Here is a 24,905-nt window from a genome sequence, read left to right on the forward strand (position 1 = left end):
CTCTCCCTCTATCCTTACTCTCTCTCCTCTCTCTTTTACTCACACCATTCTCCCTTTCCTCCCTCTCTCTATATCTTTCTCTCTCTCACTCTATCTCTTTCCTCCCTCTTACTCACACCATTCTCCCTCTCTCCCTCTCCTCCCTTTCTCTCTCTCCTTCTCTCCCTCTCCTCCCTCACTCTCTCTCTATCTTTCTCTCTCACACACTCTGCCTTCTCCCTCTCTCTCTCCTCCCTCTTACTCACACCATTCTCTCTCTTTTTCTCTCTCTAATGACTGAGACACTGTTTTATGATAGTTTAGAGAACTTAAACTCCATTCATGGTGGAGGGATACATGCAGGGCGCTGTGAGGCAAAATAGTCCCCAAAGAAAACTTATTATTTCAGATTTTCCACTATTTTCCATCATCAACACTCCATATAAACTCAGAAGACTCGTGTAGGTTCACTGGTGGTTCTGGATAGTAAATAAAATGTCTATATTTGTGTTTCAACCAGTGACCGTCTCCTCCTCCTTTATAATGTCTCCCGAGAACAGATCTAGTAGTGCCTGTGCTGCCCCCTGCTGGAACTGATTCAGACTGCAGCCGAACACTTACTCTCAGCTTGAGTTGTTCACTGAAAATCAGACGACGTTGATGATGTTTTTATACACACTGTATTCGTGCTGTTATTGTTTTCAGAACACTTGCGAACGATGTGAACCTCCACACATGTGGGGTGCGGTCTAAAACATGAGAGCGAGCGAGAGAGAGGGATGTAAGTGCTCTGTGCGAGTGTTTTGAAGCCGGGTTCTGTTTTAAGGTCATGCATTTTGCAGGGCTGAATAGACGATTACATCCAAAACAGAGCAGAGCTCCATCCACCCCCTCCCACTAAACCACACGTGAAGTGCCACATTCTACACTTTATTATTCCATTTATACTTTTTATACCAAAAACATCATGATTCAATTCTGCATCGCCATTTTCAGCCTCACTTTACACCTTAAACATCAAACAGGCTGTTTTCGGGACTGTTCCTCTAAGACTGATGTATGTAAATGAGCTCTGTTCTGATTGGCTGTCCTCTGTTGCTTCATTCAGAAAGGAGTGGTAACACTTTCTATGAATGTCACCTTTGTAAGCATCTATAAACACATTCATAACATGTTATAATGCATTCATAAGGCATTATAAACATGGCTATAAATATTTATAAAAATGCATTGAACGTTATAGCCATGCTTATTATGCGTTATGAATTGTTAACATAATACATTATAAGTACTGATCATAACAAGTTATAAGAGCCTCCACCAGTGTTAAGAGTGAGGCTACAAGTTGAAGTATTTACTGAAGGATTTACTGAAACACTAAAACATTCACAATAAAGCACATTATAGGCTTCAAATGTCAGAGTTTAAACTAGTGCTCCATCAGTGTTTTACCCAATGTGGGAAAGGTAATGTTCACCACCGTTAGCTTGGTATTTGTCTTTACTTTACACTTTCCAAGCTGGGACTGATTTCTTTGGCACTGACAATATAACATGTTATCAACACTACTTATTATGCATTATATTAACAATTCATAATGTATAATAAACATGGCTATAAAGTGTAATCCGGTGTAATTCATTTTTATAAATGTTTATAATCATGTTTATAATGCTGTATGAAGGCATTATAACATGTTATAAATGTGTTTATAGATGCTTAACAACGTGACATTCATAGAAAGCGTTACCAAAGGAGTCTGGGCTGAAACCACATAACCTCATAACCTCAGCATGAATGGGCGGGGCTAAGCTGCTGTAGGCTGATTAAACAGATATATGTAAATGAGTTTTTGTGACATCACAAAATTCAAAACGGACTGTTTTTGCAGTTTAGTGTTCGTATATGGCCTGAAGGGTGGATGGCACATTTTGTGACAGTGTTTACATAAACACTTCTTCAAGGGTTCTTTAGTAGAGAAAATGGTTCTAATAGAACCATGAACACTGTGAAAGCGTTCTTCAGACTGATGGAGAATGTGCTATAGATGGTTCTATATGGAACCTTTTTGAAAAGGGTTCTTTATAGCACCAAAAAAGGGTTTTCTAACCTTAAGGGCCATTTCATATACAAAGCCTGCATTTCTCAGTGTTGTCCACTAGATGTCACTGTTAAACTGCAGTTAAACGTGCTGTTGTGAGTTCAGTGGAGGTTTATTCTGTTTATTCTGTGGAGGTTTATCCCACCCCCCAACACACACACACACACACACACACACACACACACACACACACACACTCACACACACACACACACACATGCACTCCTAACTGCAGGTTATTGGCAGAATCGCTGATTAATTCACAGCAAAGGAATCAGGGCAGACATCAATCGCAGTGATACGTGTGGGGGGTAGGGGTGGGGGCCAGTGGGGGCAGTATCAGTGTGGGGATTTCAGATCGATTCCCAAATTGCACCATCAGAGGTCAGGATAATGACAGTTGAAGCTGCTGCGACGCCATTGGCTGCTGAAAGAGCCATCGCTCACGAACGCACCAATTAGAGCGCCGCCCTGCTGGCGCATCGACACTTAATCTAGAGAATGGAGGCAGTGTTACAGTTTAATATTGCAGCGGTTGAGCACACACACACAGATCCACCCGCTCAGGCCCCCCAAAGTCAGCTGTGCTCAATAGCTGCAGTGTTAACATCCTTGGGGTGGATGGCTGAGGGTCAAACCGATGCCATGTCGCAAGCTGAGTCACACTTTACTTACTTTTCAGTTAGCTCCGCCCACAAATGGTTGTTCTTTTAGAACAGACTCAGTTTATATCACAATACCTACATTTAGAGTCGGTTATTCATTCAGCCTAATGAGAAACTGTAGAACAGACTCGGTTTATATCACAATACCTACATTTAGAGTCGGTTATTCATTCAACCTAATGAGAAACTGTAGAACAGACTCAGTTTATATCACAATACCTACATTTAGAGTCAGTTATTCATTCAGCCTAATGAGAAACTGTAGAACAGACTCGGTTTATACCACAATACCTACATTTAGAGTCGGTTATTCATTCAGCCTAATGAGAAACTGTAGAACAGACTCGGTTTATATCACAATACCTACATTTAGAGTCGGTTATTCATTCAGCCTAATGAGAAACTGTAGAACAGACTCGGTTTATATCACAATACCTACATTTAGAGTCGGTTATTCATTCAACCTAATGAGAAACTGTAGAACAGACTCGGTTTATACCACAATACCTACATTTAGAGTCGGTTATTCATTCAGCCTAATGAGAAACTGTAGAACAGACTCGGTTTATATCACAATACCTACATTTAGAGTCGGTTATTCATTCAGCCTAATGAGAAACTGTAGAACAGACTCGGTTTATATCACAATACCTACATTTAGAGTCGGTTATTCATTCAACCTAATGAGAAACTGTAGAACAGACTCGGTTTATACCACAATACCTACATTTAGAGTCGGTTATTCATTCAGCCTAATGAGAAACTGTAGAACAGACTCGGTTTATATCACAATACCTACATTTAGAGTCGGTTATTCATTCAACCTAATGAGAAACTGTAGAACAGACTCGGTTTATATCACAATACCTACATTTAGAGTCGGTTATTCATTCAACCTAATGAGAAACTGTAGAACAGACTCGGTTTATATCACAATACCTACATTTAGAGTCGGTTATTCATTCAGCCTAATGAGAAACTGTAGAACAGACTCGGTTTATATCACAATACCTACATTTAGAGTCGGTTATTCATTCAACCTAATGAGAAACTGTAGAACAGACAGTGTCTACTCGTTGTTTCCAACCTGCCTGGAGTCGATTAGCATAGCGTGTTAAACTGGAAGCGCAGTGTTACGTAGTGAATCTAAATAAATGTTATAGCTGATCAGTGAAGTGTCTGTTACAAGCTTGGACTGTCTTTGTGTGCAGCAGTGTTAGCTTAGCGCTACCTTACTACTAGATATCACATTGGGGCGCTAGCAGAAAAAAGCATCGTTGTAAAGGTGTTTTGTTGTTTGTTGTTTGTTGTTTGTTGTTTCATATCCGGAGGCCCAGCTCTGGTCATCATGGTTCACTACTGCAGAAATCCATGTGCATGGATGCACAGAATTATGGGAACTTTTCTAATGTCTGATAATGTCACTGAGTTAATGACCTGCTCTGGCTCCATCTCTGCCTAACAGAGCTGGTGTGAGAGAGCGAGAGGGTGTGAATGAGATCATTACAGCTGCTGATCAGATGTCCTTGTGTGCCTTTCTACCAGCGGCAGCACATTACAGCCCTTCAGCCGCAGTGGAGAGCAGACGCTAAGCCGCTAGACGTCTGCTAGTCACCTTGCGAACTGGGCGTGACCGAGACTGGACCAGAAGGAGTCCTCTGTGTTGGTGTAGTTAGCAAGCTAGCTAAATTTTTAACCATTAACAGCAATGAAACAAATGTTGCTTTGATAAAAGATAATTAACCACTCACAGGAGTACAGCGCCACACACTGATCTGGAGTACGTAAGTGTAGCTAACTGATTTGTCTGCAGATGCAGTTGGTCAAGGAGCTAACATAGCTGTTAGCGAGCTGGCTAGCGCACCTGCCGTAAGCAGTAAAACACATAATTCTATCAGATTGTTATATATTTACCACAGCATAGTTTGTGGTTGGTTGGAAAAAATGTGTCGATAACTGGCTCATCTCATCTACCACAAACAGTAAACTCACAGAATTAGCATTAGCATTTCCTCTGTTTTGGAGATTCAAAGCTGCTAAATGAAGCTCCACCCCAACACAGACAAAATTGAACAAACGTTGCTCACCACCGCCCTCTAAAGGCGTCTTTAACAACCATCAAACAAACAAACGTTGCTCAGCGCCGCCCTCTAAAGGCGTCATTAACAACCATCAAATAAACAAATGTCGCTCAGCGCCGCCCTCTAAAGGCGTCATTAACAACCATCAAACAAACGTTGCTCACCACCGCCCTCTAAAGGCATCATTAACAATCATCAAACAAACAAACGTCGCTCAGCGCCGCCCTCTAAAGGCGTCATTAACAACCATTAAACAAACAAACGCCGCTCAGCGCCGCCCTCTAAAGGCATCATTAACAAACATCAAATAAACAAACGTCGCTCAGCGCCGCCCTCTAAAGGCGTCATTAACAACCATCAAATAAACAAACGTCTCTCAGCGCCGCCCTCTAAAGGCGTCATTAACACCCATCAAATAAACAAATGTCGCTCAGCGCCGCCCTCTAAAGGCGTCACTAAGAAAGTTCAAATAAACAAACGTCGCTCAGCGCCGCCCTCTAAAGGCGTCACTAAGAAAGTTCAAATAAACAAATGTCGCTCAGCGTCGCCCTCTAAAGGCGTCATTAACACCCATCAATAAACAAATGTCGCTCAGTGCCGCCCTCTACAGGCGTCATTAACAACCATCAAACAAACAAACGTTGCTCAGCGCCGCCCTCTAAAGGCGTCATTAACACACATCAAATAAACAAACGTCTCTCAGCGCCGCCCTCTAAAGGCGTCACTAAGAAAGTTCAAATAAACAAACGTCGCTCAGCGCCGCCCTCTAAAGGCGTCACTAAGAAAGTTCAAATAAACAAACGTCGCTCAGCGCCGCCCTCTAAAGGCGTCATTAACAACCATCAAATAAACAAACGTCGCTCAGCGCCGCCCTCTAAAGGCGTCACTAAGAAAGTTCAAATAAACAAACGTCGCTCAGCGCCGCCCTCTAAAGGCGTCTTTAACAACCATCAAACAAACAAACGTCGCTCAGCGCCGCCCTCTAAAGGCGTCATTAACAACCATCAAATAAACAAACGTCGCTCAGCGCCGCCCTCTAACTGATTACCCAAAAACCAATATTCTGTCTGGTTTTTTTTTTGAGTCAGGCAGTTCAAACCAGATCATTTGACCTGAATGTTTGTCACACTGTGGGCAGTTTGATTGGCTGGTCTTGGTTCCAGCTGTTCCGGCTGAGTGTCAGACCCATTTCATGTGAATTGCAGGAGGCTTTACCTTATATAACACATGCGAATTTGAGTATCATGAGGTTTGAAGCAGATAAAGTTGCGTGAAAGTTCCACGATGTAAAGTCAGCTTCAGATCACACCTCCTGTATGTGAGTTAAAGATAACAGACAGACTCCTCCTCCCTCTCTCTGTGAAAAAATAATCACTGTGCGGTGATGAGAGTGATGATCTATTTGGGTCACAGCGATTGGCCTCTTTATTGAAGAGAACAGAAACTATCTTGCAGTGCTTTGTGCTGGAGTGTCTGCGAACACATCAGCTTTGTAGATTCTCTGGCATGATCCTGCTCTCTCCTCTCCCCCCAGCATTACACCTGTCTAAAAGACAGGGGGCGCTCCCTAAAATCCTCTAGGCAAGACATTGTTGCTGTCCAAAGAAAAACAAGAGTCTCCACTTTACAGGAGATGGCAAAAATACTCTTTACTTTCAACGTAAGTTAATGTAAAGAGATTTTTTTCAAAGCAGTTTTGGAGCATTTCTATTGGTCCATTCATCATGGAAATATAAACAATATAAAAGACAGTCGCTTGAGTTATGCAGAGAACTAAAAATCACAAAAAATGGAAATACTTGGGCTTTTTTGGACGGTGATGTTATTCGCCTTGTCTTATAACTCCCACCACTGCATCCACAGTGCTGGGTATTAGTGTACAAGCATGATAAAGTGGCTTCACTGACTAGAACTGAATTTTCCCACGTTTCCCGGCCGGATGTGTGTGTAGCATTGACTGGATTTACATTTGATACTCCGCTGCAACTGTATCAGTGTCGTAGGGCTGTAATCGAATAATCTATCAACGATCTGATTAATTAAGGATAAAAATGGGCTTCATTTGTGTCCATCGGTCTGTTTCTCACTGGAACGGAGGCCAGTGTGAGAATTTCACATCTGTTTATTCAGAGAACCAGGTACTTGCAAATTCAGAGGACGTTATTTTTCAGTCATAATAGCTAACATTAACGTTATCTGTCATGCAGTTTGCTAGCACAGCTAATGCTAATCATGTTTGTTTTTAGAGCTTTGTATTCAAAACACTGGCCAGAAGCAACAACATCCACCACAAAACAGTGAAAAGAACACAAAGAGCTGTCACAACAGAAACATCTCAATAAATCAATTAAGTAGCTACTTATTTATTCAGCGTTAGATTGTCATTCCCTCTGTTACTGCTAGCTAACCTTAATTCTAGCTAAAACTGCATGGTGCACATCATCATGGGTAAACAGGAGTACAGTACACCTGTAGAGTCTGCAGGGGGTAGATCTATAAAAGTTAACTCCACAGGTAAGTGAATCTCTAGGGGTAAACTACAGGAGGCGGGCGCGGGTGGGGTTATTGATCTCTAGGTGTAAACACTACAGGAGGTAGATCTATAGAGGTAATTTGTACAGAGGAATAGATCTCTAGTAAATTCTAAAGGGGATAGATCTATATGGGTAATCTCTACAAGGAGTAGATCTAAAGGTGTAATCTCGACATGGAGTTGATTTACACAGGAAACCTCTACAGGGAGTAGATCTACAGTGGTAATCTCTACAGCCAGTAGATCTATAGGGGTAATCTATACAGGGAGTAGATCCACAGGGGTAATCTCTACAGAGATTAAATATACAGAGGCAATCTCTACAGGGGTGATCTCTACAGGGGGTAGATTTCCAGGGTTAACCTCTACAGGGAGTAGATCTACAAGATTAATCTCTACAGGATTTAGATCTACGGGGTTAATCTCTACAGGGAGTAGATCTATAGGGGTAATCTCTGGAAGGAGTAGATTTCTGGGGTAATCTCTACAGGAGGTAGATCTACAGGGGTAATCTCTACAGGAGGTAGATCTACAGGGGTGATCTCTACAGGGGGTAGATCTACAGGATTAATCTCTACAAGGGGTACATCTACAGGGGTAGTCCTTACAGGGAGTAGATCTATAGAGGTAATCTCTACAGTAAGTAGATCTACACGGGAGATCTCTACAAGGAGTAGATCTACAAGGTTAATCTCTACAGAGGGTAGATAATCTCTACAGGGAGTAGATCTATGGGGTAATCTATACAGAGAGTTGATCTACAGGATCAATCTCTACAGGCAGTAGATCTTCAGGATTAATCTTTATGAGGTAGATCTATAGGGTTAATCTCTATGGAGGTCAATCTCCAGGGGTAAACTATAAAGGAGGTAGATCTCCAGGGTAAACTCTACAGGAGGTAGATCTCCAGGGTAAACTCTACAGGAGGTAGATCTCCAGGGTAAACTCTACAGGGGTGGATCTGTAGGGGTAATCCCTATAGTGGTAGATCCAGCTTTAATCACTACAGGGGGAAATAGCTCTAAAGGGGGTACGTCTCTATTGGAGTAGATCTCCAGTGGTAATCTTTTTTTGGGGGGGAAACGTCTCTAAGGTTAAATTCTACATGAGGCTAGATCTCTATAGAGGGGCAGAACTAGGGGAGCGTGTTGTGGGGTAGATGTGGGACAGATAGCCGCTGTATGGGTTTGGACCTGAAGCTCCTCTCGGTGGTGTTTCTGCTTTAAAACACTGATGAATAATTACTGACATCTGGAGTGGTGGAGGCCTGCTGACGCGCCGGGTGAAGGAGCTGGAGGGAGAGATGTTTTCTGTATCTCCTGAGCTTTAAACCCTCCTCCTTCTGTTTTACACACACACTCACTCACTCTCTCACCCCCCCTCCGCCTTCCTCGGCGAGTTCTTCATCCGCACTGCATGACTGGAGGAGCGCGTGCTCACATCACCGTCCTGCAGCTCAGTACGTCGTACAGTTCGTGGCGAGTTTTCCGTGTTTGATGTACACAGTCTCGCGCAGTGGAAGGAGGTCGTTCCTTGCGTGATGTGCGCGTGATGCGCCGGTTAGTTCGGCCCGCGCGGACTCTCCGGTTCAGCAGCGCGTGTGAAGGATCTCTTCGCGCTCTTACATAACCACGCGCGCCCACCGGAGCTGCTCATGGCGCGCGGAGAGCAGAGCGCGCGCTCCAGCCCGGAGCCCCGCATGCAGCGGCAGCCCTGAAACACCCAGAGCCGCCCGAGCCTGAACCTCCACACACACACACCCACCCGCACACACACACACACCATACACACACTCAGTCTGTACACACTCCGGCATGGCTGCCGCCATCGCGAGCTCGCTGATCCGGCAGAAGAGGCAGGCACGCGAGTCCAACAGCGAGCGAGTGGCCGCGTCCAAACGGCGCTCGAGCCCCAGCAAGGAGGCACGCTCGCTGTGTGCGAGACACTTCCTGGGTGTTTTCAGCAAGGTCCGCTTCTGCAGTGGCAAAAAGAGACCCGTGCGCCGGAAACCAGGTCAGAGTGTGTGTGTGTGTGTATGTGTGTGTGTGTGTGTGTGTGTGTGTGTGAGAGGGGGAGAGAGAAAGTCTGCGTGCGCTCCAAATAAACGCGCTCCCGTTATATAAGCGTGCGCTGTAGATGTGAGCTATGGGTAAAAAAGCAGTTCTCAGTGTTAACATGAGCGCTCGTGTACTGTGTATACGCTGTGATGCAGCAGGTCGGCTCACACGCACTGACAGTTGGAGGTTTACAGCCAACTTTCAGTGGAATGAGTAATGTCCAGTTACACTGTAGGTCTGCAAGTATCTTTACACTGCTTAACTCTACACTGCATTTTAATGAAGCGTGTAACTTTACACTGCAGTGTTGCATTACATCTTGTTCAACTTTACATAGCATTTTAACAGTACAGCTTTACACTGCGTGTCTTCACAGTGTAGCTTTACACTGTGTGTCTCTGCAGTGTAGCTTTACACTGCGCGTCTTTACAGTGTAGCTTTACACTGTGCGTCTTTACAGTGTGACTTTACACTGAGCTTCTTTACAACACAGCTTTACACAGTGCGCCTTCACAATGCAGTTTTACAGTGTGCATTTTACAATGCAGCTTTACACGGTGCACCCGTACAGTGCATCCTTACAAAGCATCTTTACAGCACAGCTTTTCACTGTACGTCTTTACAGAGTATTTTTACACATATCTACAGTGTATCTATAATGTAAAGTATCTTTACACTGTGTAACACTACACTGCATCTTTATGAAGCATGTAACATTACACTGTAGTGTTGCAATACATCTTGTACAGCTTTACATTGCATCTTTACAGTGCAGCTTTACACTGAGCTTCTTTACAGTGCAGCTTTACACTGGGTGCCTTTACACAACCTCTTTACATGGTGTGTACATGCTGCCTTTACAAAACATTCCAATTTAAATGTCTCTTTACACTGCAGTTTTATGCCACAGCTTTACATTGAAACACTGCACTGCGTCGTGACAGTGTATACGTTTACACTGCCGCTTAAGTCTGTGAATCATTATAACGAATCTTTACACTGGGGATCTTTACAAAATACCTTTTTTAAACTTTTACTGGTATTCCAGCCTGTTTTCATGGTTTGAGCTACTGAGTGCATAGTTTGCTAAGAGCACTTAGCGCTTAATTAAGCCTGTGACTGCTTTGATCATTTAACTTTGAGGGCATACTGTTCTGTGGTTAGTCATTTAAAACCATGCAGTGTAGCCTGTTTAACTGTTCAGTGGACATCATCTGGACCAAATTGATTTTATCCCCCTCTTTTATAATAAAAGAGTTTAATGTAGAATGTAAACATTGTAAAGTTTTAAAACGCACCCCTCACTGCCCAGTACATACAGTTAATATATGGTATCTCAACTGCAAACACAGCCGGCGTTGAATTGTTGTGATGTTATTTACGATTGTCCACCTATTCAGACTACAGCAGTTTAGCCCCGCCCGTTATAATGAGGTCATAATGGGTGTCGTCTCAGCCTCTGACGCTCCACCCACATGTAAATAGAGCATCTGATATCTGTTGCATGTTAAGCTGGTCACAACTATGGAGATTTTGTCAGTTCCATTCTGATTGGCTACCTGCACGTCTGTGTGAACACTGAGGGTTTTATGTTGTAGCCCTGTTTTAAAAAGCACCTGCCTTACGTATTACACTAAAACAGTGCTCTGAGGTTGGTTGTGGTCAGCTTAGCAGCCCCTTCCTGTCAAAGTAGGAGGTTCTTGACCACATTAAGGAACAGAACACACCAGATTCTTCAAGAGCTCATGAGATTATACGCAGTGATTCAGCCCAGCATGCTTTTTGCATGAGGCACAATACGGGGGTGCCAATCAGCACTGAGCTCATTTACATATATCAACAACAAAAAACAGCCTGTTTAATTCTAAGGGATGAAGAGCCGTTGGAAAATGGTCATGAAACTTTACACTGCAGCTTTAAGGTGCAGAATTATGCTATTTAGCTTTACACTGCTCAACTTTACACTGCAGCGTTGCGGTATAGATTTACGGTATTTAGGTTTGTGCTGCTCAACAGCTTTGCTGTACAAAGTAGTGCCATTTAGGATTACACTATAGGACTTTACACTGCGTCATTGTGGTAAAGATTATGCTATTTAGGTTTACGCTGCTCTACATTACACTGCAGCTTCACTGTACAGATTTATTTGCTATTTAGGTTTAGCTGTGAGCTTTTACACTGCACCTGTGTGATGGACATGTATGGTGTTTAGCTTCACACTGCACAGCTTTACAGTGCAGCTTTGCTGTACAGATTTATGCCATATAGATTTACACTGCAGCTTCATTGTACAGATTTATGCTATTTAGGTTTGCGCTTCTCAACTTATGCACAGCTATGCAGTGGAGATTTATGGCGTTTACTTCACAATACGCAACTTTACACTGCATCGTTGTGGTACAGAAATATGCTTTTTTTGTTTTATGCAGCTCCATATTACACTGCACCTGTGTGGTACAGATTTATGCTATTTAGCTTTAGCTGTGCATCTCTAGATTGCAGCTTTGCTGTACAGATTTATGGTGTTTAGCTTCACACTACGCATCTTTACACTGTATCTTCACTGTACAGATTTATGCCATTTACGTTTACGCTGCTGAACTTTACACTGCAGCTTTGCTGTACAGATTTATGCCAATTTGGTTTATGCTGCTCAACTTTACACTGCAGCTCTGCTGTTCAGATTCCTGTCATGTAAATTTACACTGCTCAACTTTACACAATGAAGCTTCGCTGTACAGATTTATGCCAATTTGGTTTATGCTGCTCAACTTCACAGTGCAGCTTTGCTGTGCAGATTCATGGAGTTTAGCTTCACCCTGCGCAACTTTACACTGTATCTTCACTGTACAGATTTATGCCATTTACGTTTTACGCTGCTCAACTTTACACTGCAGCTTTGCTGTATAGATTTATGCCAATTTGGTTTATGCTGCTCAACTTTACACTGCAGCTCTGCTGTTCAGATTCCTGTCATGTAAATTTACACTGCTCAACTTTACACTGCAGCTTCGCTGTACAGATTTATGCCATTTAGGTTTACACTGCTCAACTTTACACTGCAGCTTTGCGGTTCAGATTCCTGTCATGTAAATTTACACTGCTCAACTTTACACAATGAAGCTTCGCTGTACAGATTTATGCCAATTTGGTTTATGCTGCTCAACTTCACAGTGCAGCTTTGCTGTGCAGATTCATGGAGTTTAGCTTCACCCTGCGCAACTTTACACTGTATCTTCACTGTACAGATTTATGCCATTTACGTTTTACGCTGCTCAACTTTACACTGCAGCTTTGCTGTATAGATTTATGCCAATTTGGTTTATGCTGCTCAACTTTACACTGCAGCTTCGCTGTACCAATTCCTGTCATGTAAATTTACACTGCTCAACTTTACACTGCAGCTTTGCTGTACAGATTCCTGTCATGTAAATTTACACTGCTGAAGTTTCTGCTGTTTAGCGTCATGCCATGCGTTTATACCCTGAGGATACACGACAGTAAAGCGTTCGTGTGTTTGTGTGTTGCAGAGCCGCAGCTGAAGGGGATAGTAACGAGGCTGTTCAGTGAACAGGGGTTCTACCTGCAGATGGAGCCAGATGGAACCATCAATGGGACCAAGGATGAGAACAGCGACTACAGTGAGTCCACACGTACACAACAAACCATCTCTGTCTCTTTTTTGTGTTCTGTTTGGCCTTTTGTAGAGGAAAAGAAGCATTTTAGTGTCATATTTAAAATGAAAAGTACATTTTTAATGTTAAAATTTGTAACCATACTTTAATACATACAAAGTTTTATTTTGGACAGCTTAAGTGTATGCAAATTGTAATTAACATATGATAAAATAAATGTTAAGCACAGTTAAAGTTACATTTAAGTAGATTTAAGTATGGAACTTGGAATACATGATGAATGTCCTGCTGGATGTATGGATACACTTTAGTGCTACTTATTGAGTTATACTGCAATTAAAACACACTTAAATACATTTGCATGTTTTTTTTTTAATGTACATACGTTCAACACATAAATATTTATTTAAGTGTGGCAGAATTAAGATGTTAATAAATACACACTTAAATATGCAGGATACACACTTATATATGCTTTTGGATATATACTAAAACCAACATATATACTAAAAGCTTATATTTAATTCATGTTGGAATATATTTTCTATGTCTAGTAAGTGCTTTTCTGTTTAAACTGGAGCAACTTACATTGCAATGAAGTTAACTTAAGCAATTTTTGACACACTTGCAACATACTTGTAAACTCCTGGGTGTACTGGTTCCCTTATATGACTGCTAGTTAGTTCTAATGCAACTAAAATATTTTAAAGCATACTTTAAAATCAGTGCTTTCCTAAATAATACACTTAGGTTGACAATTAAGTACACTTTTGTTTATATATTTCAAGTATACTATTCATGTACTTAAAGGGGAATTCCACCTATGTTTCAAAAATCCCCTATAATTCAGTGTGTGAGATGTAAACAGAGTGACTCAGAGTGGTTTGGTGTGAAATGGTTCAGATGTCTTTACAGTGGTGGTGATGGGACCCAGGGGTCGCCATGACTACAACACAAATACAGACATTTTATTTACTATCCAGAACCACCAGTGAACCTACACGAGTCTTCTGAGTTTATATGGAGTGTTGATGATGAAAATAGTGGAAAATCTGAAATAATAAGTTTTCTTTGGGGACTATTTTGCCTCACAGCGCCCTGCATGTATCCCTCCACCATGAATGGAGTTTAAGTTCTCTAAACTATCATAAAACAGTGTGTCAGTCATCAGGCAGTGAATTCATAACCATTTCATGTAGTAACTTTCTGTGAGGGAGCTTTTAGAGGTGGACGTCTGGTTCCTATCACCACCACTGTGAACAGTTCTGACTCGGTAAGTTTATCTAGAACAGAGCGTTTCACACCAAACCACTCTGAATGACTCTGTTGATGTGTTAACCCTTTAATCAGGCAGAAAATTTTAGAAATTTAGAAAAATTGGTGGAGTTCCCCTTTAAGTATGCCTCTTTTTTTGCAATGTTCTTTGCCAAGCATCTTATGAACAGAGTTGTTGTCATCATCATCATCACCATCATCTTCATCATCATTTCTCTCCGGCTTTCTTTCTGCTCTCTGGAAAAGCATTGAGGGTGTGTGTGTGTGTGTGTGTGTGTGTGTGTGTGTGTGTGTGTGAGTGTGTGTGTGTGTGTGCTTATATTCCCTTTGTGTCCTCTAAGTGAAGGAATCTGATCTGAGCTCAAATCCAAAATGGAAACTGACAGTATTACCGGAGCGCTGGAACAGGGACAGGGGAAATGCAAGCGGATCCGCCCTCCGCAGGTGTTCATTCTCAGATCCGGACTGACCCTCAGACTGACCCTGACCATGACCCTGACTCCACTGGTCCAGGATTTTCCTCGATAGCAATGATGCACAATCAGAATCTGAAAGATTTTGAATCTGAAAAGATTTTGGTCATAAACTCGCAATCAATCTGATGGTCCTAACACTAAGACATCACCAGCACACTAAAGTATGGGATATACACTGACCAGACACCTCATTAAGTCCACCTCCTTGTTTCTACACTCACTGTCCACTTTATCAGCTCCACTGACCGCATAGTTTCACTCTGTAGTTCTACAGTTTCATTGTTGGCTCGATGTTTTTGGTTCTCAGTCCAGCAGCGAGACTGAGGTGTGTAAAAACTCCAGCAGCACTGCTGTGTCTGATCCACTCACACCAGCACAACACACACTAACACACCACCACCACATCAGTGTTACTGCAGTACTGAGAATGATCCACCACCCAAACAGTACCTGCTCTGTGAGGGTCCACGGGGGTCCTGACCACTGAAGAACAGGGTAACAAAGTATGCAGAGAAACAGATGGACTACAGTCTGTAACTGTAGAACTACAGAGTGAAACTATGCGGTCAGTGGAGCTGATAAAGTGGACAAAGAATATAGAAACAAGGAGGTGGACTTAATGAATAAATGCTTTAATTTACCTCAATAAAAGCTCCTTAATCAACAAACCCCTCAAACTTCCTCTTTGAGGTATTTAATGATCAGCTAACGAGCAGCACAGCAGAGCAGCAGTTGAACGCGTCTCACTGGCTGATCTAACGCCGCGTCCCAAACCGCACACTTCTGTACTTCACCTACTGCACTAATGAGTGCAGTAGAACAGCCGAAAACTCAATTACAAACATATGTTCACTATTGAGCTCCTTCTGGTGTGGGTTTCCTCTCTTTCAGCGATGAACAAAAGCAACCTGAATGCTGATAGCACCCCCTTGTGGAGAATCAGCTAAAATAATGACCTGCGGATACTCTGTTTATTATCCGAATTGCAAACTGATCACTAAGTGAAGGTAAATTAAAATATAAATTCAGTCGATCGACTAATCCTGACATCTCGAAATTTAATAATCATTAGGCGATAATGCGGCGTTGCATTAAAACCAGTGATCTGTCCCATCCTTTGCTCGCACACAGTCACGTGTATAGACACACACAAGATTCTGAGCTCCGGAGGAACCTGACGGATGTCTAACTCAGGATTTCTGCAGCTCTTTAGCTCCTTCTACCTCTGTTTCCCTCTCTCTCTCCCTCCCCTTCTTTCTTTCCCCCTGAGTGGGATCTGAATGTGCCCACTCATGTTAGCGTATGTAGATTCTCCAGCCTGTGTGAGCGTGTTGGATTACGTTACTTTTCTCCCTCATGTCTCTGCTCTTATCTGCGAGGCTCACATTATCACAGCCAGCAGGCTTAGCCCCGCCGCTTTATGCTGCTGCCTCTGCTAAGCTGGAGCTGGAGGAGGGCTACAGCATTACAGCGCTTTGTTTCGCCTTTTACAGCTAATCTGCGCTACAGCGGGGAGCGCGGCCAAAAAAGCCTCTCTCTGCCGAAGAGAGAGAGAGAGGGAGCGCTCAGAGTTTCAGCCTCGGGGCTTTCTCGTGTAACACTTGATTGTTTTTATCTGACAGCAGTTGAGTAAACTTATTTCGTCTAAAGTGAGAAATATCGATTCGGCAGGACACCTGAAACACGACGCTGCTCGTTTCTGGGCGGCTTCCAGCAAAATAAAGCTCCACCGCAGACGAGAGTCGCAGAACGACACAGCTTCACAGAAAAGTACAAAGCTACAGATTCACAGAGTTACAAAATAACGAAGTTACAGCATAAAAGAGTTATAGATCTACAGGGCTAGAGCTACAGTAAAGAGCTTAAGTTACAGAGCTACAGAATTACAGAACTACAGAGTTACAGAACTGCAGTTAAAGAGCTACAGAGTTACAGAACTGTGGTTACAGAGTTACAGAATTACAGTTAGTTACAGAGCTACAGAGTTACAGAGCTACAGAGTTACAGAACTGCAGTTACAGAGCTACAGAGTTACAGAACTGCAGTTACAGAGCTACAGAATTACAGTTAGTTACAGAGTTACAGAACTGCAGTTACAGAGCTACAGAGTTACAGAACTGCAGTTACAGAGCTACAGAGTTACAGAACTGCAGTTACAGAGCTACAGAATTACAGTTGGTTACAGAGCTACAGAGTTACAGAGCTACAGAGTTACAGAACTGCAGTTACAGAGCTACAGAGTTACAGAACTGCAGTTACAGAGCTACAGAGTTACAGAACTGTGGTTACAGAGCTACAGAATTACAGTTAGTTACAGAGCTACAGAGTTACAGAACTGCAGTTACAGAGCTACAGAGTTACAGAACTGCAGTTACAGAGCTACAGAGTTACAGAACTGTGGTTACAGAGCTACAGAATTACAGTTAGTTACAGAGCTACAGAGTTACAGAACTGCAGTTACAGAGCTACAGAGTTACAGAACTGCAGTTACAGAGTTACAGAATTACAGTTGGTTACAGAACTACAGAGTTACAGAACTGCAGTTACAGAGCTACAGAGTTACAGAACTGCAGTTACAGAGCTACAGAATAACAGTTAGTTACAGAGCTACAGAGTTACAGAACTGCAGTTACAGAGCTACAGAGTTACAGAACTGTAGTTACAGAGCTACAGAGTTACAGTTAGTTACAGAGCTACAGAGTTACAGAACTGCAGTTACAGAGCTACAGAGTTACAGAACTGCAGTTACAGAGTTACAGAATTACAGTTGGTTACAGAACTACAGAGTTACAGAACTGCAGTTACAGAGCTACAGAGTTACAGAACTGTGGTTACAGAGCTACAGAATTACAGTTAGTTACAGAGCTACAGAGTTACAGAACTGCAGTTACAGAGCTACAGAGTTACAGAACTGCAGTTACAGAGCTACAGAGTTACAGAACTGCAGCTACAGAGCTACAGAGTTACAGAACTGTGGTTACAGAGCTACAGAATTACAGTTAGTTACAGAGCTACAGAGTTACAGAACTGCAGTTACAGAGCTACAGAGTTACAGAACTGCAGTTACAGAGTTACAGAACTACAGAGTTACAGAACTGCAGTTACAGAGCTACAGAGTTACAGAACTGCAGTTACAGAGCTACAGAATAACAGTTAGTTACAGAGCTACAGAGTTACAGAACTGCAGTTACAGAGCTACAGAGTTACAGAACTGTAGTTACAGAGCTACAGAGTTACAGTTAGTTACAGAGCTACAGAGTTACAGAACTGCAGTTACAGAGCTACAGAGTTACAGAACTGCAGTTACAGAGTTACAGAATTACAGTTGGTTACAGAACTACAGAGTTACAGAACTGCAGTTACAGAGCTACAGAGTTACAGAGCTACAGAATTACAGTTAGTTACAGAGCTACAGAGTTACAGAACTGCAGTTACAGAGCTACAGAGTTACAGAACTGTAGTTACAGAGCTACAGAGTTACAGAACTGCAGTTACAGAGCTACAGAATTACAGTTAGTTACAGAGCTACAGTTACAGAACTGCAGTTATAGAGCTACAGAGTTACAGAACTGCAGTTACAGAGCTACAGAGTTACAGAACTGTGGTTACAGAGCTACAGAATTACAGTTAGTTACAGAGCTACAGAGTTACAGAACTGCAGTTACAGAGCTACAGAGTTACAGAACTGCAGTTACAGAGCTACAGAGTTACAGAACTGCAGCTACAGAGCTACAGAGTTACAGAACTGTGGTTACAGAGCTACAGAATTACAGTTAGTTACAGAGCTACAGAGTTACAGAACTGCAGTTACAGAGCTACAGAGTTACAGAACTGCAGTTACAGAGTTACAGAATTACAGTTGGTTACAGAACTACAGAGTTACAGAACTGCAGTTACAGAGCTACAGAGTTACAGAACTGCAGTTACAGAGCTACAGAGTTACAGAACTGCAGTTACAGAGCTACAGAATAACAGTTAGTTACAGAGCTACAGAGTTACAGAACTGTAGTTACAGAGCTACAGAGTTACAGAACTGCAGTTACAGAGCTACAGAATTATAATTAGTTACAGAGCTACAGTTACAGAACTGCAGTTACAGAGCTACAGAGTTACAGAACTGCAGTTACAGAGCTACAGAGTTACAGAACTGTGGTTACAGAGCTACAGAATTACAGTTAGTTACAGAGCTACAGAGTTACAGTTAGTTACAGAGCTACAGAGTTACAGAACTAATTACAGAGCTACAGAGTTACAGTTAGTTACATTTACAGAGTTACAGAGCTATAGAGTTACAGAGCTTCAGAGATACAGAGCCACAGAGTTACAGAGCTACAGAGTTACAGTTACAGAGCTACAGAGTTACAATGCTACAGAGCTATAGTTACAGAGCTACAGTTACAGAGATACAGTTAGATCTTCAGAGTTACAGTTAGAATTACAGTTACAGAGTTACAGAGCTACAGAGCTAGTTACAGTTATACAGAGATACAGTTAGATCTTCAGAGTTACAGTTAGTTACAGTTAGAGTTACAGAGCTACAGAGTTACAGTTAGAGTTACAAAGTTACAGAGCTTCAAAGTTACAGAGCTACAGAGTTACAGTTACAGAGCTAGAGTTAGTTACCTTTACAGTGCTACATAACTACAGTTACAGAGCTACAGAGTTGCAGAGTTATAGTTACAGTGCCACAGAGCTACAGTTACAGAGTTCATTACAGAGTTACAGAGTTGCAGAGCTACAGAGTTCCACAGCTACATTTACAGAGCTGCAGAGTTACAGAGTTAGAGTTATAGAATTACAGTTACAGAGTTACAGAGCTAGTTATACAGCTACATTTACAGAGCTGCAGAGTTACAGAACTACAGAGTTATACAGCTACATTTACAGAGCTGCAGAGTTACAGAGCTACAGAGTTATACAGCTACATTTACAGACCTGCAGAGTTGCAGAGCTACAGAGTTATACAGCTACATTTACAGACCTGCAGAGTTACAGAGCTACAGAGCTGCAGAGTTACAGAGCTACAGATTTAGTTAGAGAGTTAGAGAGCATTACAGTTTGAATTCTACATTACAGAGTTTATTTCACTCAATAAGAGTTTGAGTTTCATAGACTTACAGAGCTGCACAGTGGCAATTATAAAGTGCCAGAGTTTTGCAGTGTTACACACATGACACATTACACAGTAACAGAGTTTCAGAAGTCCAGTTTTGCAGTGTTACAGAGCTGCAGTGTTACAGACAAAGTTATTTTTAAACATTTTCATTAATTTAATTAATTCTGTGTTGTGGAGGTACAGTGTTACATTTAGCACTACAGAGCTACACACACTGTAATAAAACACAGTCTTTTAAAAATAAAGCCAGTACTACGTTATTACAGAGCGTCGTTAAGCCTAGAGCGAGTTACTCAGTCATACAGTGTTCTACAGGTGTGTGCTGCTCAGGCTGGGTTCTACAGGTGAACAGACACTCTGCAGAACCGTGTTTACTGTAAACAGCCTGTAATGTTACTCATAGTGGCTCAGCGTCCGACCTCACTGCACACACTAACACACACAATAACAACACACACACACACACACACACACACACAGTTCCTCATCTGGCATGTACACTGCATTCCCTGTGAACAGTGCTCTTATCCTCTCTGCTCAAACCCACTCATCTTCTCTCTCTCTCTCTCTCTCTCTCTCTCTCTCTCTCTCTCTCTTTCTCTCTCTCTCACTCCCTCTCTCTCTCATGTACACTCATCCCCTCTCTCTCTGTCAAATCTCCTCCCCCTCTGTTACTCCCTTCATCCTCCGCACTCCTCCGCTGATCCCCTGCTCTCTCTCTCTCTCTCTCTCTCTCTCTCTCTCTCTCTCTCTCTGTCTATTTGTGGGCCGATACAGAGCCTATTGATTTTCACAGAGACTGAATCAGCTTCATACTACAATCAGCTGACTTTGATCTGATCCCCCTTTTCTCCCCCCTCTCTCTTCCTTCTCTCTATTCTCTTTTCTCTCTTTCTTTTTTCTTTCTTTGTCTCTCTTTATTTCACTCTCTCTTTTCTTTCTATTTCTTTGTCTCTTTTTCTTCCTTTCTACCTTTCGCATTCTTTTTTTCTCTCTCCCTCTCTTTCTTTTTCTTTTTCTGTACACACACTCTCTCTCTCTTTCTCTCTCTTTACTCTTTCTCTCTCTCTCTCTCTGTACCCTCTCTCTCCCTCTGTCTCTCTCTCTGTGTACCCTCTCTGTCTCTCTGTCTCTCTCTCTCTGCACCCTCTCTCTCTCTCTCTCTCTCTCTCTCTCTCTCTTTCTCTCTCTCTTTGTGTGTGTGTTTGTATTCTCTCTCTCTCTCTCTCTCTCTCTCTCTCTCTCTCTCTCTGTAGCTCTGTTTAACCTGATTCCAGTGGGTCTGCGTGTGGTGGCGATTCAGGGAGTGAAGGCTGGTCTGTATGTGGGGATGAACGCTGAGGGGTTTCTCTACTCGTCAGTAAGTCTCTCTCTTCACTCTTCACTCCAGCACTGTGTTTTACATGTGTTTTGGTTTAATGTGCATTTCCTTTTGATTGTACAGCAACAAATGTAGTCCAAATTTGACAACGTGCCATCTTTGTAGATCCTCACAATCCAGTTGACTAACTAACTAACATCCTAACAAAGCTCCGCCCACATACTTATTCTTTCATAGCTACTGTTGCTACGTCAGACAAGCTCTACAGGTGAAAATCACATAAAACCTAATGAGAAACTGTAGAACAGACTCAGTTTATATCACAATGCCTACATTTAGAGTCGGTTATTCATTCAACCTAATGAGAAACTGTAGAACAGACTCAGTTTATATCACAATGCCTACATTTAGAGTCGGTTATTCATTCAACCTAATGAGAAACTGTAGAACAGACTCAGTTTATATCACAATACCTACATTTAGAGTCGTTTATTAATTCAACCTAATGAGAAACTGTAGAACAGACTCAGTTTATATCACAATACCTACATTTAGAGTCGGTTATTCATTCAGCCTAATGAGAAACTGTAGAACAGACTCGGTTTATATCACAATACCTACATTTAGAGTCGGTTATTCATTCAGCCTAACGAGAAACTGTAGAACAGACTCGGTTTATATCACAATACCTACATTTAGAGTCGGTTATTCATTCAGCCTAACGAGAAACTGTAGAACAGACTCGGTTTATATCACAATACCTACATTTAGAGTCGGTTATTCATTCAGCCTAATGAGAAACTGTAGAACAGACTCAGTTTATATCACAATACCTACATTTAGAGTCAGTTATTCATTCAGCCTAATGAGAAACTGTAGAACACACTCAGTTTATATCACAATACCTACATTTAGAGCCGGTCATTCATTGAACCTGGCTCTAAATGTAGGTATTGTGATGCAAACTCATCAGATTAAATGGGTTCGTCCAACCTCACAACAGTTCCTATATAAGAACACATTTGTGGGTGGAGCCTGGATATTTATTCATATTTTAGCTACGCATTTATGTTCATTTTTCCCCTGATCTGTTTGGTTAATGTTGGCTTTGAGGATTTTATTAGTAAATCTCCACACGGATGCGTGTTTTTTTGCGAGTGTGCAAGCGTGTGAGTGTGCGAGTGCATTATGCGCTTGTGTATCACTAAATGTCATGTCTTTTCAAGCTTCATCCGTTAAGTTTTGCTGCTTTTCTTCAAACCTTATAAGCGGTATGTATCGCTTTCATAGAATTTCTGTTTGTAGTTTTGTGCAGGTTCACTGTGCGTTATTGTTTATTATTATATAAATAATGCAGTGTGTGTTGCGTGTTGTTTGCAGTAATGTGTGAAGCGGTACAGTAGTGTGTTTATCTGTGAGCTGGAGTGTGTGTGGAGGTCTTGCAGTGCAGATGAGGTGCATATTGTCATTTGTGTTGAGTCAACGCAGGGCAAGCGGCAAAAATAGACACAAAGCCTATTTTCAGACTGCATGCACACACAGCCAGTGTAAAAGCTTACTTTAACTGACAGAGTAAAATGGCGAAATGGTCTTTTAACCACACATAACCATTTCAGAGAAACCTAGGTTTGTGTTTAATTAATTGGTTTACTTACTAAATTGAAAATAAAACAATATTTATTGTTTGTTTTCCTATAAAAATGCTGTAAAATACTCATTCAGTGTTATAGGCAAAATCAAGCGTTCAGATATGAATAGGGCTGCGACTATTGGATATTTTCATTTATGATTCATTGATTCATTATGTAGTAGTTTATTATGTAGTAGTGCAAAATATTATTAATTTTTATTTGAGCAAAAATTTTAAGGTTTCCACAAAAATGTATTATTTTGCACTGTGTATATATATATATATATATATATATACATACATATTTTTTTACATATATATATACTTTACTTTTAGTGTAAGTCAATGGAACCAGAATTTTTTCCACGTAATTTTGGGTCATTTGTTTTGGTCCATCATGAAATTTACACACAATGTAAATATGAAATAATGAAATAATGAACCCTGGTTAGCTTCCTGTCCCAGTACCAGTGTCCTGTGTTTCCCAGGATTTGTAAATAGTGTAAAGTGTTTAGTTCAGATATGGAGGGTTTAGATGTCCAGAGTTGGCTGGTCGTTTAGTGTTTTTCAGACGTCACTGTTGTTTGTGTATTTTATAGTTGTTGTCTATTGTATTGTGATTTGTATCTGATCAGTACAGTATTGTGTGTTGTGTAGGATGTAGTGTGAGTTTGTTTTAGTTGTGTTTGCGTCGTTGGTTCCAGTGTGTCGTGCAGTTTTCATCCATCCATCCATCCATCCATCTATCCATCCATCCATCCATTTATTCAAGGGGCGGAAAGGAGGAATTAAGCCTGTTCTGTGGTGTCTAAGTTAACGTTAGCTTAGCGAGCAGCTACAGACCCAAACAGAGCCACACACAACAGTGCAGGTCTGATTGTGACTGACTGCTGCTCTGCTGAAACAAGTGTAGATGATGAACACGTCTGAGAGAGTCAAAGTGGAGTAATTGACAGGAAGCTGAAATCAAACCTGTCCTGTGGTGTTTCGGGCTGTAGCGCTTTGGCTAAGCGATGGCTTAGTTTGCAGGACAAATGCACCACACAGCACAGCAAGCTCGGTTCCAGCTAACTGAAGCTAAAATGACCCCTGTTCAGACGATTTCTGAGACCCTGTTTACACCTGGTCACTTCATGCATCTTGTTTATCAGGATTATATCTGGATCAGGCCAAACCACATCAAATGGGAGTGTAAACGCAGCCAAAACACCAGAAACAGATCTGATCACTCAGACCTCTTTAGGAGGTGAACTGAGGTGCATTTTGGCCACATATTATAGCAGCGTAAACACATCTGTCTCTCCAAGATACATTCAACAACCAAAACCCCTCCCAGTACAACTGAAACTCTTCCCAGTACAACTGAAACTCCTCCCAGTACAGCCAAAACTCCTCCCGGTACAACCGAACCTTCTCCCAGTACAACTGAAACTCCTCCCAGTACAGCCAAAACTCCTCCCGGTACAACCGAACCTTCTCCCAGTACAACCAAAACTCCTCCCAGTACAACGAAAACTCCTCCCAGTACAACTGAAACTCCTCCCAGTACAGCCGAAACTCCTTCCGATACAACCGAAACTCCTTCCAGTACAACTGAAACTCCTCCCAGTACAACCAAAACCCCTCCCAGTACAGCCAAAACTCCACCCAGTACAACCGAAACTCCTCCCAATACAGCCAAAACCCCTCCCAGTACAACTGAAACCCCTCCCAGTACAACCAAAACCCCTCCCAGTACAGCCAAAACTCCTCCCAGTACAACCAAAACTCTTCCAAGTGTAATCAAAACCCCTCCCAGTACAACCGGAACTCTTCCAAGTGTAATCAAAACCCCTCCCAGTACAACCAAACCCCTCCCAGTACAACCAAAACTCCTCCCAGTACAATCAAAACCCCTCCCAGTACAATCAAAACCCCTCCCAGTACAACCAAAACTCCTCCCAGTAAAAACAGGCTGTGGTCTTTTCTGGTCATCTCTCAGTGCAGCTCCTTGCCGTTTGTGTTTGTTGAAAATCTGTGTGAAAATTTGTGCACAA

General features: G+C 42.0%; 1 protein-coding gene across 6 annotated transcripts in view; it reads left to right on the plus strand.

Moving 5' to 3' along the window:
* Positions 1-24,905, plus strand: part of fgf12b (fibroblast growth factor 12b) — a 55,185-nt gene that overhangs the window by 21,503 nt on the left and 8,777 nt on the right. For 3 of the 6 annotated variants that reach the window (XM_036558188.1, XM_036558180.1, XM_036558197.1), the window contains exons 2-3: positions 12,947-13,057; positions 21,175-21,278. In XM_036558188.1, coding sequence (XP_036414081.1) covers positions 12,947-13,057; positions 21,175-21,278 — 215 coding nt within the window. Of the gene's footprint in view, positions 1-9,173; positions 9,381-12,946; positions 13,058-21,174; positions 21,279-24,905 lie in introns of those variants that run through there. The other 3 variants (XM_036558171.1, XM_036558162.1, XM_036558153.1) reach the window with 2 other exon arrangements.

Source organism: Colossoma macropomum, unplaced genomic scaffold (genome assembly GCF_904425465.1).
Source record: "Colossoma macropomum unplaced genomic scaffold, Colossoma_macropomum, whole genome shotgun sequence".
Taxonomy (NCBI): domain Eukaryota; kingdom Metazoa; phylum Chordata; class Actinopteri; order Characiformes; family Serrasalmidae; genus Colossoma; species Colossoma macropomum.